Here is a 19,990-nt window from a genome sequence, read left to right on the forward strand (position 1 = left end):
AGACGCGATGGGCCAAATGGCCTAATTCTGCTCCTATATCTTATAGTCTTATGGTCTTATGATAAAGTACTGGCAGTCCCACTTGTCAGTGGGCTGGGTGGTGAATGCGATGAGACAACACAGACTGCTAAAACTGAGGTGCTAAAGAATGGTGCCTGTGATTACAAGAATGGATAGGTATTTCCAAACGAACCCAAAATCCTGACAAGCACATCTTACCCAATCTGCCCAACCTTTCCATGCCTGTAGCTGAGCTCTGAAATGATTCCAAATCTTGGTTAGTGAGGAGCCCAGTACCGTACACCATCCAGACGTGCCTTCAATTACCAAAACAACACATCTCTACTTAATTGTCCAAAAAAATAACATTGGCGTACTTTTAGTTTGTCTAATTATTTGCTGTATCTACAAACTTTCACACATTGTGCACTCAGCCACCCAGATCCCTCTGCACGTCTGAGCTCTGTGGTCCCTCATCATCTGGATAGAATCCTTTATTTTTTAATTTTACCCACAAAAAACTCACTCCTTTTATTATTCTCTATTTGCAGATCTTTGCCCTCTAACTTGCTCCACCCACATCCCTTTGTACTTTTCCAAGTCCCCTTCACAGCTTACTTTCCCAGATATGTCCGCATACCAAATAACCAATTCTCTGTTTACTTCAACAAAAATTTAAGTCTCCCACACCACCCCTGATGCACATCTCTCTTCACATCTTGTCAACTAAACCAGGGCCGATTTATGCTGCCCCTTTTTTTCTCCTCCCTGATATACCCCCTGCACCAAATTTTTTTTATCACTGTCATAACTTTGATGTGGTAACATATCAAATTCCCTGGAAATCGATGTAGAGTACATTCACTGCTTTCTATTGCCCATAGCACAAGTTACTTCTTCAACAGACTTCAACACGTTGGTTTTGCTTTGAATTTTTCTAAGTACCCCGCCATGACCATTTTAGTGATACCTTCTGACAGTTTCCCAATGTTATGTAAACACAGAAACCTATTGCTATTCCATCGTCATCTCTGAGTCCAAATCTCCTGCCAATTTTCACCAGGATTCATCCTAAGAATATCTCAGAATTTAATCTCCAGTTCTCAGGTTTCCTGTGGAATCTGAAGGGACAGCTTGACAATAAAGGACTACGTTAATTGCACAAGAAGGAAGTCATGGGAGACAATGGTGTGAAGGACAGACAAAGTGGGCTGTAAAACCTGCCACCATCTACAATGGAATTGAAATGGTTGAGTGAATGAGACAATGGTTTCGGTCAGGGACAGGAGGAGCTGCAGGACCTGGGTCACCCTACCTCATCTTCTCATCATTCAGATGTTCAATATTGAGAGGCCGGCGCCTCTCTGCCAGAATCTTCTTCTTCATTTCCCGCCCAGTCTGTTTCATACCTCGCCGTTGCTCTGCCTGTAGGAAACGGGTGTTGCAGTTACTTGTGTAGACCACTTCATCAACACCAAGACCACTCCATCAACACCTAGACCACTCCATCAACACCTAGACCAGATCATTAACACCTAGACCAGACCATCAACAACTAGACCACTCCATCAACACTTAGATCACTCCACCAACACCTAGACCACACCATCAACACCTAGACCACACCATCAACACCTAGACAGTAGCTAGGATGTGAGCTAAAAATTACAATGTGAAATAGAAAAGGTTTGTAAAAAGGGCAATGTTACGCTAGTCATGGGGGATTTCATTACGCAGGTAGATTGGAAAAATCAGGTTGGTGCCAGATTGCAAGGGGAGAATTAGTAGAATGCCTACAAGATAGCTTTTTAGAGTGGCTTGTGGTTGAGCCCACCGGGGGATCAGCTATTCTGGAGTAGGTGTTGTGCAATGAACCGCAATTGATTAGACAGCTTAAGGTAAAGGAACCCTTAGAGGACAGTGATCATATTGTGATAGAATTCATATTGAGATGGAGAAGCTAAAGCCAGATGTATTAGTATTGCAGTGGTGTAAATGGAATCACAGAAGCCTGAGAGAGGAGCTGATCAGTTGATTTGAAGGGAAGTCAAAGCCAATATAAAAAGCCAAAGAGAGGGCATGTAATAGAGCGCAAATTAGTGGGAAGTTAGAGGATTGGGAAGCTTTTAAAAACCAACAGAAGGCAACCAAAAAAGTCACTAAGAGGGAAAATATGGAATATGAATGTAAGCTAGCCAACAACATTAAAGAGGATACAAAACGTTTCTTCAGATATTTCAAGAGTGAAAGAGAGGGGAGAGTAGATATTGGACGCTGGAAAATGGTGCTGGAAAGGTGGTAATAGGGGACAAGGAAATAGCAGAAGGCACTAGTAGTATGCCAGAAGATCGAGAATGTCAGGGGGCAGGAGTGAGTGAAGTTGCCATTACTAGGGAAAAGAAGGTCCTTGGGAAACTGAAAGGTCCATAGATAGATAAATCATCTGGACTAGGTAGTTTTGAACCCCAGGGTTGAAAGTCGAGGCTGAAGAGATTGTGGAGACATTAGTAATGATCTTTCAAGAATCAGTTGATTCTGGCATAGTTCTGGAGGACTGGAAAATTGCAAATGTTACCCCATTCTTCAAGAAGGGGGAGAGGCAGAAGAAAGGAAATTATAGGCCAATTAGTTTGACTTTGGTGGACGGGAAGATGTTGGAGTCGATTGTGAAGGATGTGGTTTGGGATACTTGGAGGCACATAATAAAATAGGCCATAGTAAGCATGGTTTCCTTAAGGGAATATCTTGCCTGTGAAACCTGTTGGAATTCTTTGAAGAAATAACAAGCAGGATAGATAATGGAGAATTGGTGGATGTTGTGAACCTGTATTTTCAGGAGGTCTTTGAAAAGGTGCCACACATGAGGCTGCTTAACAAGTTAAGAGCTTGTGGTATTACAGGATAGATACTAGCACAGATAGAGCATTGGAGACAAAGAGTGGGAATAAAAGGAGCCTTTCCTGATTGGCTTCTGGTGACTATTAGTGTTCTGCAGGGATCAGTGTTGGGACTGCTTCTTTTTACATTATATGTCAGTGATTTGGATGATGGAATTGATGACTTTATGGCCAAGTTTGCAGATGATACAAAGATAGGTGCTGGGGCAGGTGGTGCTGAGAAAGCAGAACAGCTGTAGAAGGACTTAGATAGATTAGGGGAATGGGCAAAGAAGTGGCAGATGGAATGCTGTGTTGGGAAGTGTGTGGTAATGCATTTTTTTGTTAAGAAGAAAAAAAAGTGCAGATTATTTTCTAAATGAAGAGAAAATTAAAGACATGATGTGCAAAGGGACTTGGGGGGGGTCCTTGTGCAGGATTCCCTAAAGGTTAATTTGCAGGTTGAGTCGGTGGTGGGGAAAGCAAATGCAATGTTAGCATTTATTTTGAGTGGATTAGAATATAAAAGTAAGGATGTAATGTTGAGGCTTTATAACGCACTAGTGAGGTTTCACTTAGAGCATTGTGAGCAATTTTTGGACCTGTATTTAAGAAGGAATATGCTGACTTTGGAGAGGGTTCAGAGGAAGTCCATGAGAATGATTCCGGGAATGAAAGGGTTACCATATGGGGGCCAATTTTTGGCTCTGGGCTTGCCTGTAATCACTGGAATTCAGAAGAATGAGGGGAGATCTCATTGAAACCCATCGAATGTTGAAAGGCCTCAACTGAGTGGATATGGGGAGAATGTTTCCTATGGTGGGGGAGTCTAGGATCAGATGGTATAGACTCAAGAATAGAAGGACGTCCTTTTAGAACAGAGATAAGGAGGGAATCCTTTCGCCAGGGAGTGGTGACTCTGTGGAATTCATTGCCATGGATGGTTGTGGAGGCCAGGTCCTTAAATATATTTAAGGAAGAGATTGACAGATTCTCGATTAGTCAGGGAATGAAGGGTTATGGGGAGAAGGCAGGAGATTGGGGCCGAGAGGGAAATGGATCAGCCATGATGAAATAATGGAGCAGACTCTGTGAGCGAAATGGCCCAATTCTGCTCCTATACCTTCCGGTCTTATGGTCTTAGTTCACTCCATCAACACTCTAAACATTCTATCAGCACCTAGAATGTTCCATCAACACTTGCACTGCTCCGTCAACAACTAGACCACTCCATCAACACTTCAAAGGTTCCATCATCTTCTGGACCACTACATCAACACCTAGAGACCATTCTGTCAACACCTAGACTGTTCTGATATCATCTTGCAAACCTATAACCTCTGGCTCTAAGAAGGAGGATGGTGGAGAGAGGGAGAAACCACCTTCTGTCACATCGTAACTGCCTCAGTGTCACTGGATCTGAGCCCTCAAACCCTTCCCAGTAACACTCTGGGAGCACACTCACCTCTACCTTCTCAAGGGCAGTTCAGGATGAGCGATGAACACCATCCTCCCAAAAGTTAAAAGGTGAAAGGTAAAATTCTTCCACTGAAGTTGCAAAATCTGCACTGTGGTGCCCAGGTAGATACTTGCTCCTGCCCTGCCTCTGTAACCCGTTTAAGTCCTGCATTGCTCGCTAGCACAGGTAGCTCAGTGGTTTAAGTCTTGCATTGCTTGGAGATGTAACTCCTTTAGCACAGGTTTGTTAAGCATTCACTACCAACATGACCACTCAGTGCTTCCACCACCCTCAGGCAAATTTCTACTCACCTTCTCTCCACCGTTACCTCTGTCTCATCTGGTACCAAACCTCCTTAAACATCTCCACTTCTCTCTAGCCCTCCTTAAGACCCACTTCACTGAGCAAACATTGGGTCACTCAACACCTTTGCCACCGGCTTAAAATCAAATTGTGTCTGTTAATCCTCCCATGATGAAGTTTGGGACATTTTACTTGTAAGTTGTTACTACTAAGTTGTTTCTTGTAACACCAGTGCAGGAAGGGTTGCATGGGGTCAGAGGTCACTGCCTCACTTTACCATTGTCCCGTTAGAACGCTGCAGGGAGAACCTTGTGTTACTGTCCACACCAGAACAGGATAAGATTCAGTTTCATAGAAATTACTGAGTATCATCCAGTTAATTCTGCTTCTTCTGCAAGGGAAGGCATACCACTAGGCCAGGAAACCTGTGATTACCAGTGATGAAACAACTTCCCCAACTATCTATCACTGAAATGAAACAACTCAATTTTGACAGGAAAGCTAATTAATTCTCCATCCAATTGCTGCTCCATCTTGATTAGTAGAGGGGAAAGGAAAGTGCAGGAGTTTTCCTCGGTAAAGATGGTGACTTCTGGCTCAGAAGGGAATGGGAAAAGAGGAGAGCGGTAGTGATAGTGGATTCATTGGTTAGGGACTAATCTTACTGGATGTAACAGCCTATTCTTACTCCAATTTCATATTCTTTGTCAATGTGACGTCCCTACATTCAAGGTCGAGTTGTTTTCATGGAATGTCTGTACTGTTAGGGCCATTGATGAGCTCCTACCTTAACAAGGTAACCACCAAAATGTGCACCCATGTTAGAAAGGACTTTCTTCTTCTTGGCGTCATCATCAGCACGTTTTTTGGCCTCTTCCTCCTCCTTTCGATTTCTCTCCTCCTGCACCGTAGAGAGAGGGAGAGAGACAAAATAGCTGGTGACCCAATATGCACGGAGAGGAGAGATAATCTGGTAAACCAATGGGTGAAGAGGTGTTCTGGCAAAACGATAGGCATAGAGGGGAGAGGTGATCTGAGAAACCAATGGGCATGGAGGGGAGAGGTGATCTGAGAAACCAATGGGCATGGAAGGGAGAGGTGATCTGGTGGACCAATGGGTGAAGAGGTGATCTGGTGAACCAATGGGCAAAGAGGTGATCTGGTGGACCAATGGGTGAAGAGGTGATCTGGTGGACCAATGGGTGAAGAGGTGACCTGGTGAACCAATGGGCATGGAAGGGAGAGGTGATCTGGTGAACCAATGGGCATGGAGGGGAGAGGTGATCTGGTGGACCAATGGGCATGGAGGGGAGAGGTGACTGGCTGAACTGGTTGGGATGGTGCTGGGTGGAGGTTGAGGAAAGGAGATGGTGAGGTAATGGGAGAGAAGACCCACCAGCAGTCTGGCCTGACGGTCACGCTCTTTCTCTGCACGGACTCTCTGTTGTTCAGCTCTCTCTGCTCTTCTGTGTTCCTGCAGATGCAACAGATGACACCCATCTGAGAAAGCTGAAGTAACTTTTTACTTTCAGAGGGTACTGAGTCTTCAGAACTGTCTTCCACAAAGGGCGGTGCAAGCAATTTTTGAATATTTTTCAGGCAGAAATGGTTTTTATGATAGAAGTGGAACATAGAAGAGGTCAAAGGTTGCCAGGTTAGACGGGAGTTCAGGTGACTGGCAGCTTGGCCACAATCTTATTGAACAGCATACTGGGCTCGAAGGGCCAAATTGCCTTCCTCTGGTCTAGTTTGTACATTAATAAATTTGGTTCCTGTTTGGGACCATCCTCAACTCAGAGAAAGGTCTGAAGAAAGAGGGTACTTCCTAAGTAGCTGCTTCCACATCTTCATTCGGGGAGATAAAGGGAGGTTTCTGCACAGACGACTGTGGATCCTTGGAGCTCTCTGTGCAGTGGATTGTGAGGGTCAGTCAATGACTGTGTCTATAAGAGGGAACGTGTTAGATTCATAATACTGTACTTGAGAGAATCAAGGACAGCAATTAGAAGACGTGCAGCCTGATCTCCGTCGTGACCCAGCCACAGAAGGCAGAGTTCTTGAGACCCCTGGGATAATGTCCTGTCTGGGGTAAACACACGCTGGTTCACTCCTGGAGTTTGCCACCCTGGGGTTACCCGTCTACGTTTGGACTCTTCATACAGAACAAGCTCATTACACTGAGGAAGGTGGATGAGATAAACGGTGGCTGCTGACTCTGACTAATCACTGGAGATCAGGTCAGGTCGAGTTGTGCCTGGTGGTATGGCGGGCATTACATTTCAGGCCAGAACAACACAGGCGGACACAACGCCCAGGACTGCCACACTCTGCTCAGTTGTGGACATCTGGGCAGCTGGGCTCAGGCGGGTGGATGGGTCGGCCTGAACTCCAGCCCCTCTACAGCCACCATCTTACTGAATGGCGGGTCAGGTTCAAGGGCCGAATAGCCTACTCCTGCTCCTATTCCCCAGTCTTACAAAAGTGGAAACTAATTTAGATGCTGTGATGTCAGTAGCCCTACAGAACCTGGCTTCCGTTCGACTGCTGAGAAGAATAATTAATTGAGTCTGGCTCAGCGAAGTCACGTTTATAACAGAAAGGATTATACACACGGGTGAGTTGCTAAATGTATACATCTCTGTGTTGCTGCAGGACAGGAGGATTAGGCATTACCTCAGAACAGCTGCAGCTTGGCTCCACCCGCGTGCCAGAAGCCTTGTCTGGAAGGCACAGGCCCAGGTTCGAATGCCTCGATGGCCTGTATTTAGATAACAACCCTGGTTGCGACAATTGGTGTCTGTGAAATGCACCGCAACCTTTCCCAACCCCATTCCTTCCAACGTTCAGTAAGGATTGTTGGACGGAAAGCACATTTGGACAAGATATTTTTGCACTCGCACAGGAGATTCTTCAGGTGCTGGAAATCCAAAGCAACACACGCAAGATGCTGGAGGAACTCAGCAGGTCAGGCAGCATCGATGGAGTGGGCTGAGACGCTTCATCAGGACTATTTCCCACCACTCCCCCCCCTTGATAAGGAGATACAAATCTTACCCCTGTGGTAAACTCTGCTAACATCACTGTTGAGGTAGGTACTGTTGATTCTACATGGTTCGGGACAGAATGGCCACCTCCCACTCTCACCACTATCCACAGTCTGCATTTTCAAAAGCAGATCCAGGCCTATTAGTGCTGTCAACTTTAACTGGATGTATTCCAGGAAAGTCATTCATATGTTATGCTAACCAGCTCTCCCCGTCAAACAAACAGATTAAACCCAGTGTAAAATGAAAATAGAAGTAACAAAATATTTGTTTCCTGATCCCAGGGTCTAGAACTGCAGTCTAGGATGTCGGCACTCTTTGCAAACCAAAATACCTAATTTTACATTTGGGCAGGGTAAACTCATCACAGTGAGGAGGGTGGTTGAGGAACACGTTCTTTCTCCATGAGATGTGCTCATTAAGGGAATCACAAAATGTGCAAGATGACACATACTGCTTTCCTTGGCAGGGTGGGTGTTTGAGAGAGAGATTCAAAATCTTGAAAAAGCAGCAGGTGCCGGAAGCAACTCTCAGCAGTTCGTGCTGGAGAGAGAAACAGTGCTTTGAGCTGGAAACTTTTCATCTTTGGTAAGAAGCGTTAGTTTTTTTCCTCTCTCTGCAGCTGCTGCTTGACCTGCTGAGTATTTCCATCACTGCCTGTTTTTGTTTCAGCATTGCAGTGTCTTGCTATTGGGATTTGATGTGAGGGACGTTTCATGAGTATCTCAGTGCCTCAGTGATGTAATAAAGAGTTACAGCTAAAAATGGATCTGAGATGAACCTTGTGGTCAGAGGGTGGAGGGATTCTGAGGAATACCTACAATCCTCTCCTTCAGGTAGATCAGTTCCTCTTCCTCCTTCTTCCGCTGTTCGAAATGGGCCTCGATCAGTGTCTGCAGTTCCAGCAGGTCCTTCTCCATGCGCTTGCGATGGATGTCCTGTAACGGACAGGGAGACGTGGGGGAAACAAGAGAGCTGAGATAAGTTGGTGAATCAGCACTCATCTGAAAGCAACTGCGGTGGATCTTTCTCGCCTTTGACGTGACTCTGAACGAGACCATTCGGCCAGTCAGGTCTGTGCTAGCTCTCACAGAGCAATCCAATCAATCGATCCACTCCCTGCTCTGTGATATTTTGTGGCTATTTTGGTACGATGGCACCTATCCATCCACCTATCAGCGTGTGCCTGGTGGAAAAGTTGGTCTACCCCTGGACCCATCCGGCACAACTCCTGCAGCGAAGGCAAACTTACTGCTAATTACTGCATTTAATAGCAGAGAAGCAGGCCATTCAGCCTCCATGTCAGTGCTGACACCAGTCTCCTCCAATGCTGCTCCACCATGGTCTCCTCCCTCCTTTACTCCCTATTGCACTGGCTTCCCCTTAAATGTACCTGCTCTGCTCCTCGTGGTAACACATCCCACATTCAAACCATCGTCTCTGTGGTGAGATTGCTGAGGACATTCCTTTTCCTGTTTATCAGTAATTACCTTGAACTTATGCCCCCTTTAAAACCCCCACATTACCATCAGCTCTGTGCTGAGATTCCTGAGGACATTCCTTTTCCTATTTATCAATAATATCCTTGTACTTATAAGCTCCCACATTAAGAGAAACATGTTGGCAACAGTAAAACGAATCACTACACGCACTGTGACCTGCTGGGCATCAACAAACCTGACCAGATTACATCTGCTGAACAGAAGGTGCTGGAAATCCAGAGCAACAGACACAAAATGCTGGAGGTCACACACAACCTGCTGAGGTCCTCCAGCAGATTATATTTAATTTCTCCATCCAGGTCGTTGATTCTAGATTGTGAACAGCTGGGGTCCAACACTGGTGTCTGCACAGCTCACATCCTCCCAGTTCAAAGCCAGCCCTTTTATCCCTAGCAACACACAGAAACTGCTGGCAGTGTCTGTGGAAATGAATAAACTGTCGCCGTTTTAGGCTGAGACCCTTCATCGGGACTGGAAAGGAAGGGGGAAGACACCAGAATAAAAAGGTGTGGGGTACTGTGTACAGTAGTTTAGCTACGGCCTAACCGCTGCTCTTTTATTGAACGTAAAACTGTACAACACAATAACAGGCCCTTCGGCCCACAATGTTGTGCTGAACCAATTAAATTAGTCATCAAATAATCAAGTAAACTAAACTCTTCTGCCTAACAATGTCCATATCCCTCCATTTCCCTCACATTCATGTACCTTTCTAAATGGCTCTTAAAAGTCCCTAGTGTATCTGCCTCTACCACCAGCCCAGGCAGTACATTCCAGGCACCTTCTACTCTCTGTGTAAAAATACTTACTCCTCGTATCTCCTTTCAAGTTACCCCCCTCTCACCTTAAATGCATGCCCTCTGGTATGAGACGTTTCAACCCTGGGGAAGAAAGATAGTGTCTGCTACTCACTTTATGCATTTCATAATCTTATAAACCTCCATCCTTAGCCTCTGCCGCTCTGAGGAAAACAACCCATGTTTGTCCAACATCTCGTTATGGAACATGCCCTCTAATCCAGGCAGCATCCTGGTAAACCTCTTCTGCACCCTCTCCAAATCCGCAACATCCTTCCTATAATGGGGCAACCAGAACCGTATGCAGTACTCCAGATGCAGCCTAACCAGAGGTCTATAAAGCTGTGACTTTTCAACTCAATGCCTCGATTAATTATAGTTCCAGTTTTCAGTTACTCGGTCAGTGAAGGTCAGAATTCTTCACTGTTTTATCTCTTTGTCCCAGAACTCTCAGGAGCCTGTGGACATGCACCCAGATCTTATGGCCCTCTACATTTCCTTTTGTTCTGTGTATGCCTCTGCTCTGTTTGCCCTTGCCCAAACCCATCACCTCACACATTTTGAAAGATTAGTCTTACTTGTCACATGTACATCGAAGCATCGAGACGTACAGTGAGATGGTGAGATGGAACAGTCAAGGATTACCAGGGAGAACGTACATCAAAGTCAACCCTCTCTCCATCTGGGATTTTGGGAACGGAAATCTGAGGAACAACCAACCTGTAAGAGACAAAGGGGAGAGCATCACCTCTGGAACAGTGACCACAGTGAACCATCTTCTGTAACACTGGCCTGTGAGTAGGTTAGGTTTTTCATATGTTTGGGACCACTAACTGGCGCTGAGTAGAATCAGACTTACGTATACCTGCCAAATATACTCTAATTTGCATGCAACAGTGGCCACTCCCCAGAACACTGCTTCAACAGGCAGGCTAAATCAGATGAGGTAAGCTAGCAGGCCTCATACCCCAGTGAAACAGGGATATGCCTGTCCTAGCATGTAAAGTCAGCTCTAGGTGAACGAGACGAACGGCGAGATCCAATGGCCAAGAAGGTGGTTCTGCAATGCTTCGTGGAGAGTGAGAAGCATGACAAGACACAGAAGAAGTCATGGTCATCTAGTGCAGGCAAGGAAGACCCTAGTTATGACGACTACTCATACCACTGGATGCAGACTTCTGAAGTTGAGAGAGTAAAAACTGCCCCAGTACATTGGCTTTCTCACTTTAAAAGCTCTCCTGCACAAGTTTCTTCTGTCATCATTGGATATGACTGACAACCAATCAATCAATCAATCATACTCCGAGATAAAATCAATAAAAATCAATATTTAACCTGCACAGACTTTTGGCTGGGAGAAACCACTGAGTTAAGTTTTTAGGGCTATTTTCTCATTTTTTTTATTATTGACTAGAATGGAAAATTTTTATCTTGTACACATATCCTAAGGTTGATTTCAAACCAAAGCTTCTCAAAGAGAAGGTCAGCAGATATGTAAAGGGTTAATTGAAAGTCCTTACTTTGGTCTGGGCCGCTCCTCTTCTGTGCACCGGAGAGAAAGAGAAGAAATGTTAATTTTTGCAGAGAATGACATAAATTCTGTTTAAAAAACAAAATCATGTTCAAAGCATGACAAGGACGTCAATCAAAGTAAGAATGTCAAGGTTACAAAGCCCCAGCACGTAAACCCAAGAGCAAGAGGTGTGCATTCTTAAATCCTATCCACGCCAGCTTGGGTTTAACCCCCACCTGCCTTCCCCCTCACCTGGCTTCACCTGTCACCTTCTAGCTTGTATTTCTTCCCCTCCCTCCACCTTCTTCTGACACCTCCCTTCTTCTTTTCCAGTCCTGATGAAGGGTCTCGGCTCAAAACGTTGACTGCTTATTTTCCTCCATAGATGCTGTCTGACCTGCTGAGATCCCCCAGCGTTTTGCACGGGCTGGAACCAGAGGATCACTAAACTACCATTGGTATAACAGTCGGGCGTGGGGGCCACAGCGAGACCACAGTGGGAATGTGGTAGCGACTGCTGACACGCCCATAGAACGAATGTTTATATTTCCAGATCAGCAGCCAGAGTTCCAGACCAATGTTGCAGAGTCGAGAGTTCAAATCCCACCACAGTAGTTGGGGGGGAGGGGGGATAAAATATCCAATATGATTAAGTCTGGAATAGAACTGGTTTTGCATAACAATAGTAATGGTAACTCTGGAATCAGTGCGTGGTTGAGAAAACCCATCGAAGGGATCTGCTGAATTGCCAGAAAGAAATTGTCCTGCCTTGCCCAGTCACAGGCCCTCAGTATGGTGTGTTCCGGGCTTCCTCTTCAGCGAGGGGAAGTTAGGGGAAGAGGGTAATAAGCATTAAGGCATCAGTATAAATACAAAATGCTGGGGGAGCTCGGCGGTCAGGCAGCAGCTATGCAGAGAAATAAACAGTCGATGTTTTGGCTGAGACCCTTCATCAGGAATGGAAAGGAAGGATGAAGAAACCTGAATAAGAGGGGGGGGGGAGGGTAAGGAGTACTAGCTGGCAGGTGCCAGGTGAGACCATGTGAGGAGGAAGGTGAGTGGATGGGGGAGAGGGGAATGAAGTGAGCAGCTGGGAAGTGAGAGGTAGAACACACACAAAAGTGCTGAAGAAAGAAACTGACAGGATGCGTGTTGCTTCTGCCCCCGGGACAATTTCTCAATATCCCAATGTGCTCTTCACTATCTCTACATGATCCTCTCTTAAACACCTTTTTCACCCCCGAGGAGAACATCTCCAAGCTGCTGTGTACCCGCACGACAAAACTTTATCATCCTGGATTTATTTTGGAAACTCCATTCTGCAGCTTCTTCAGGATGTGATGCCAAGAACTGGGCACAATATTCCGAGCAACCCAGCTTTTGTACAGGATCTTCATGATTTTCTTGCATGTTGTCCTACACTTAAAGAGACCAGGGTCCCATCAATTTTTAACTGCTTTCCAACTTGTCTTGTCATTTTAAACAACCTGGATCATTATCATTTTTAAATTTAGTGGTTCAGCACGGTGCCCCGCAGCCTGATTACGCTCATGTGAACAGTTATCCTACTGATCCGTACGTCTTTTCGAGGTGGGAGGAAACCAGAAGAAATCCATGTGACCACAGGGAGAACGTACAAACTCCTTACAGACAGCGGCAGGATTGAACGTGGGTCACTGGTGGTGTAATAGCGTAACACTAACCGCTATGCTACCATGCAGTCCCCTTTCATTTCTTGTTTTGTTTTTGTTCTTTTTAATTTCTTTTCAGGTAGAGTAAAATCTGATAATCTGGTGTCCTCAGGACTTTGCAGATGATGGGCTATTGAATTTCCAGGATGCTAATTCCTAAACAGACTTTGATTACACAAAGCTCAGTAGCATAATATGGTTTACAGCAGGTGGACCCAGTGAATGTAAAGAGAGTAGAAAATACACAAGCACTCCAGACATGGTGGGAAACCTACCCTGACTCCTGACTGTACCTTTATCCTTCACCTTGGTGTCCCAGATGCCAGCTAGGCTCCAGTGATTAAGATGACTCACAATCCAGACTCTAACCATCTACTTCAGCTCCAGTTCTAACTGCACGCCTGTCGCACAGTCCATCTCCTCCACCCTGGACGTCACTTTATTCCAAGATTATTTCCCACCTTGTGATTATTTCTGTGATATTCCTGATTACAAGGGGCCACTTGCTTAGCAGAAACAGGAGGTACAGGTGGATTGAAGAAGTTTTGCTACGCAGAGAGTGTTTCCCAACCAGAACTCACCACCCACAAGTGGGGTGGGAAGTGAATCAGTGCATTTAAAGGGGAATTGGAAGCAGTTGAAGGATAAAGGAGACTTTTTTACACAGAGGGTAGTGAGGACCTAAAGTGAGCTGCCAGAGGAAGTGGTCAAGATTGGTACAATTGCAAAGTTTAAGAGGCATCTGGATAGGTACGTGGAGGGGAGAGGTTTGGAGGATCATGGGCCAAACATGGGCAACTGGGACTAGCAGGGAGGATGCTGTGGTCAGCATGGACCAGATGGGCCAAAGGGCCTATTTCCGTGCTGTATTACTCTACGACTCTATAAAAATACAATTGTTGCTTGATGTGTTCTGCATTGTTCTTCTGAACATTGTGGGCATGCTTGGCTGGTGCTGGAATGTGTGGCAACACTTGCGGGCTGCCCCCAGCATGTTGTTATTAACGTAAATGACACACTTTACTGTGTGTTTCAAGGTCCACGTGATAAATAAACGTAAATCTTGAATCACGAAACATTTCTCTGATCAGTGGGGATATAGCAGGGAAATGGGACTGATTAGTTTGCCTCACAGGCAGCATAGACTCAATGGGCCACATGGCCTTCTATGCTGACACTGTCACGGACCACTTAACTTGTTGAGCTGACATACAGTCCAATGGCGGAGACAGCAAGATTGAGAAATGGGAAGGAGCAGAAGGGATGGAAGTTGGAAGAGTGAGGAGGGAAAAGGGAAATGATTAATACAGCTTTGACTCCAAAAGAAGTTGCTCATCAGTTTCTTGTTCACCACCAGTGTACAGCCAGAGATTCACCACCAGTGTACAGCCGGTGATTCACCACCAGTGTACAGCCAGAGATTCACCACCAGTGTACAGCCGGTGATTCACCACCAGTGTACAGCCAGAGATTCACCACCAGTGTACAGCCGGAGATTCACCACCAGTGTACAGCCGGTGATTCACCACCAGTGTACAGCCAGTGATTCACCACCCGTGTACAGCCGGTGATTCACCACCAGTGTACAGCCAGTGATTCACCACCAGTGTACAGCCGGTGATTCACCACCAGTGTACAGCCAGTGATTCACCACCAGTGTACAGCCGGTGATTCACCACCAGTGTACAGCCAGTGGTTCAACCATCTCATCTCCCTTTACCTTTCATTGTACTTCCATAGATTTCTGTCTACAGATACAAGCAAACTCTTTCTACTTATAGCCTTGTGAGACTCAGATGAGTTCCTTGAACACTGAGGGAGCAGGGTTTGGACTGTTTGCGGGTCTGTGGGATGTGCGTATGACATTCACGGCCTTATCCCTGACTCTCAGTATGCAGCCAAACAACAGGAGATGAAACTGACTCCCTCATAACCCAACGCATGCCATGCCATCACAAGAACAACTTGGGAGCACAGAGCAGCCTCAGCATTGCACAATGGCCAAGAGCATTCTATAGTCTGACACCAAGCGAGATAAAGAGGCAATCAGGCGCCAGCCAAAAGCATGGTCGATGTAGGAAGTTTTATGGTGGGCATTCCAGATTCTGGGTGTCAGACACTTGTTGAAAGACACTGAAGGATGAATCCATGTGATGCTAAACCTGTGGATTTGGAGAGATGAAGTAGGAGGCATTACTGTCCCTGCAAACCCACATGTTCATGGTTCCTGATTTGTGGTCACTCGGTGGAAGTGGCAGTATTTCACATAATAAACCAAGGATGCATCACCAATTGGTAAAGGTAAACGGTCTAGTAACATAAAGACAAGAGCATTGGAGCTATTGGCCCCTCAAATTACCCCCCCTCCCCATTCACTATGATCACAACTAATATACCCCAGCTGTATTTCCCCTCCTGTGCTGGTCCACAAAATCCTGATTTTTTTTTTTCAAAAATGTATCCACTTCCTCTCTAAATATTCCCAAATGATCCAGTCTGGACAACCCTCCAAGGGCTGAAAATTCCAGCGATTCACCACATTTTGTGAGAAGGTCTCTAAGCACCCCAGTTTTAAATTTCCATCCCCTCACCTTGTCTCTTCATGTGAGACTTTCCCACAGCTGGAAACATCTCAACATCCACTCCCTGCCCTCCAATGACCTTCTGTTTCAGGAAGATTTGACCTTAGCTTTCTAAACTCCAAAGAATGCACAACTCTTTATCTGCTTGTGCTTACAACCCAAGGGTCAGGTATTGACCAACTGAGCCAATTTATAGCTACAAAGAGAGTTACAGTGGATATTGAAACAGTTCCAACAAGATACCGCGGCAGAAAGTGATGAAAAGAATTACGAAACGGGATAGGCGGAGTATACGGTTGGAAGTTGCATCAAATTCGACTGAAAATCTTGAAGCAGGGGAGTGATCGTCTCATAATTGTTCCCTTGCACTGAGTGGTAGTGTCCGCTACCCAGCAGTGCAGGACTCGGGGACAAGGTGGGGGTCAAAAGTGGCCCCACAGTGGTAGTGGTTGATGCAGCCTGACTCCAGTTATAGGAATAATGGCCCAAATCTCTGCAATAATCCTACAATCACTGGAATAATCCCCCATTCACTGGATTAATAGTCCCAATCACTGGAATAATCCCCCAGTGACTGGAATAATGGTCCCAATCATTCGAATAATAGCCCCAATCTCTGGAATACTCCCAGACACTAGAATAATGGCCCCAATCACTGGAATAATCCCCAAACACTGGAATAAAAAACCCAATCACTGGAATGATAGCCCAAATCACAGGAATAAAAGACCCAGTCTCTGGAATAATGGATCCAATCACCTTGTTGGAATCTGCTTCAATATCTGCTGTGTTCCTCTTTATAATATGGAACAATTCTTTTTTTAACTGTAATTACACTAAAGCCAGTGTTATCCACAGACATGGGGGGAATGCCTGGGTAGGGGAGGGTGGTCATAAATCAGTGGGGTGGAGCGGGGGTGAGGGCAGAAGGTAGATAATGTTGAGAAGGAGTTTATATACACACAAACACACACACACACACACACACACACACACACACACACACACACACACACACGCACACATTGCGGCCTTCCACAGATATGGACAGCAGATGGCAAATGCATATCAATGAGGGCAGGAATAGTTTGGAAACAAATTCCTAAATGGAGGATGAAATGAGATTTCCCTACAAATAAGTTAGAACTGCAGCTCAGATTAGTATACTATAGTGATAAATATTCCAAGAGTATATAAGGGATTTTAAATAATCTAAATTGGTCACAATTCCTGTGCAGAAACATTGCCTAGTGGTCTAAGTGGATTTCTGTGAGGTTGAGTGTCCGGGGCTAAGGACTGGAGGCCTGGAGGCAACCTGTCCTGGAGTTGGAGGCCTGTCTGTGTGTGTGAGAGGGTGGGTGGGTCGGAAAGGGGCTTGTTTTGCTGTTGTTGCTGTTGCTGTTTGTGTTGTTCTGCTGAGCATTGGGGGCACGCTATGTTGGCACCAGAACGTGTGGCGACAGTTGCGTGCTGCCCCCAGCGCATGCAGGGGGTGTGTTGGTTGTTAATGCAAATAATGCATTTCACTGCACGTTTTGATGTTTGTTCATTCATTCCTTTTGCGCTGTGATGTATGACATGGGCGATCATGGTCAATGGCCGTGATTGTTCTTGGCAAAGTTTTCTACAGAAGTGGTTTGCCATTGTCTTCTTCTGGACAGTGTCTTTAGAAGATGGGTGGCCCCGGCTGTTATCAATACTGTTCAGAGATTGTCTGCCTGGTGTCAGTGGTCGCATAACTAGGACTTGAGATATGTACCAGTTGCTTATATGACCTTCCGCCACCTGCTCCCATGGCTTCACATGGGGGGGAGGGGGGTGCAAAGCATAGGGGGGGGGAGGTGCCAAGGGTGACCTGCAACCTAGCAAAGGGAAGGAGACGTATCTCCACCCTGCCAGCCGATGTTTCGATATACACAAGATAAGTAAACCTGGATATGGTGAGTTGTGTGTGTTTCCATGGGTTTAGTTGACGATTGGAAGCATTGTTCCCGCTGCAGCGGCGGGAGGTCTGCAGAGGTAGAGTGTTTTCTTCTTCGAGCTGTGCAGGAGTTGATACTTTGGCCACTGTGTGGAGTTTGCACATTCTCCCTGTGTCTCATCCCAATGACATGTAGGTGGGTTGGCGGGTTAACTGGAGAGGGTCCAGAGGAGGTTCACAAGAATGATCCTGGGAATGAAAGGGTTAACATATGAGGAGCACTTGATGGCTCTGGACCTGTACTCCCTAGAGTTTAGAGAAATGGTGGGGGGGGGGGCAGTGGAATCTCATTGAAACCTATTGAATATTGAAGTGGATGTGGAGAGAATGTTTTTTACAGTGTGGGAGCCTGGACCAGGAAGCAGAACAGTAGGACGTCCCTTTATCAGTAATTTCTTTAGCCAAATGGTGGAGAATTTGTGGAATTCATTGGACAGCTGTGGAGGCCAAGTCATTGGGTATATTTAAAGAAGAGGTTGAAAGGTTCTTTATTAGTAAGGGCATCAATAGTTACAGGTAGAAGGCAGGAGAGGGATAGTAAATCAGCCATGATGGAATGGCAGAGCAGGCTCAATGGGCTGAATGGTCCGATAATCTTATGGCCTTTATTGGCCAAAGTAAGTTATTCTTAGTGTAGGTGAGTGGCAGGGCAACTAGGGACGTTGACTAGGCTGCAGGGGGATGTGTAGAATGGAACTGACTAGATCGTGCTGAGGTAGACTCGATGGGTAGAATGGCCTCCTATGTTGTGAGAAAATATAAAAACATGAGAAAATGAAGAGAGAAAGTTTAACGGAGAACAGATAGAATTGTTTGAGAAAGCAATGAGGGAGAGTGTTCTGTGACAGACTGTATGGTAACAGTTTAAAAGTGACAGAAAATTTATAATCTCAAAGAATTTTGCTCTTTTGTAAATTTCATTGCTGTGACACAGAAAAAAGTGACAGAAAATGAATCATTACTAAACACAAAAGGAAATTTGGTAAAGAAATGAGGGAAGACATTTTTGACTCCAGCTCGTTAAGTGGAACAGATCAAAATGGGCTAGTAGTGGTACAATGGGCTGAACAGCCTGCTTTGGCTGGATTAAAACCATAGTAATGACTGTATTGGTGGACGTTGAGAAAACCCATCTTCTCTAACGTCTTTTGGGGAAGGAAGTTTGCCATCTGTATCCTGAACTTCCTATATGTTACCCTGGAACCATCAAGATAACTGACTCTTCACTGCCTTCTCAATTCTGGCAACTATGGATGGACAATAAATGCCGGTGTGGCCATTATTCCAGGGAGTGAGTGGTTAAAAATAATCTCTTAATCCAAGAAGTGGCCAGCTCCATCTATCTTGTTCCTCTTGCTCCTGATAGTCCTCTTCTGAATGGATGGAAGCAGAACAGAAATTAGATCGTCTCACACAGCTGCAAAGCAGACTACAAAAAGAACATGAGCTCAGCTACAAGACTATTAGTCCTGACAGTGTGGGCTCAGAGACTCCCTGGTCATGGATTAATGGAATATACTTGTGTCAGAAGCAATTAATAAATGATCATCAGTTTTAAAAATACACTGACATTTCCTGCTGGAATAAAAATCGCCACAGTGAATGCCGGTATTGCTTAGACAGTGGGTATACTTTGTATCTAAAGGTAAGTTCCTTCTGTGGAGGACCAGCTGTGCTTACTGGGCCAGGGAGAGTGTGTCACAATCACCCGAAATATGTTTACTGTCCCACAGGGATACCTAGCCACTAGACTGTCCAGGTTTCTTCTGTTTTGGCAATGTGAAAATAGAACATAGAAATCTCCAACACATTACAGGCCCTTTGCCCCACAATGTTGTGCTGACTATGTGACCCACTATAGAAACTGCCTAGAATTTCCCTACCGTATAGCCCTCTATTTTTCTAAGCTCCATGCACATATCTAACAGTCTCTTAAAAGATCCTATTGTATCCACCTCTACCACCATCGCTGGCAGTGCATTCCACGCTCCCACCGCTCTGTGTGTGAAAAACCAACATCTGCCATCCCCTTGGTACCCAGTTCCAAACAACTTAAAACCCCCTTGTGTTATCATTTCAGCCCTGGGGAAAAAGCCTCTGGCTATCCACTCTGGCTATCAATGAACCTCATCATCTTATACACCTCTATCAGGTCACCTCTCATCCTCCGTCGCTCCAAGGAGAAAAGGCCAAATTCACTCAACCTATTCTCATAAGGCATGCTGTCCAATCCAGACAACAT

At 45.5% G+C, this 19,990-nt stretch overlaps 1 protein-coding gene across 3 annotated transcripts in view; it reads right to left on the reverse strand.

Annotated features, from left to right (window-relative positions):
* Positions 1-19,990, reverse strand: part of tnnt1 (troponin T type 1 (skeletal, slow)) — a 44,707-nt gene that overhangs the window by 15,706 nt on the left and 9,011 nt on the right. For 2 of the 3 annotated variants that reach the window (XM_072271954.1, XM_072271955.1), the window contains exons 2-7: positions 11,502-11,523; positions 10,641-10,701; positions 8,504-8,620; positions 6,035-6,112; positions 5,426-5,539; positions 1,316-1,425 (exon numbers count right to left, since the gene is read on the reverse strand). In XM_072271954.1, coding sequence (XP_072128055.1) covers positions 1,316-1,425; positions 5,426-5,539; positions 6,035-6,112; positions 8,504-8,602 — 401 coding nt within the window. In that variant the 5' untranslated portion in view covers positions 8,603-8,620; positions 10,641-10,701; positions 11,502-11,523. Of the gene's footprint in view, positions 1-1,315; positions 1,426-5,425; positions 5,540-6,034; positions 6,113-8,503; positions 8,621-10,559; positions 10,702-11,501; positions 11,524-19,990 lie in introns of those variants that run through there. The other variant, XM_072271953.1, reaches the window with a different exon arrangement.

Source organism: Mobula birostris, chromosome 11, assembly GCF_030028105.1.
Source record: "Mobula birostris isolate sMobBir1 chromosome 11, sMobBir1.hap1, whole genome shotgun sequence".
Lineage (NCBI taxonomy): Eukaryota > Metazoa > Chordata > Chondrichthyes > Myliobatiformes > Myliobatidae > Mobula > Mobula birostris.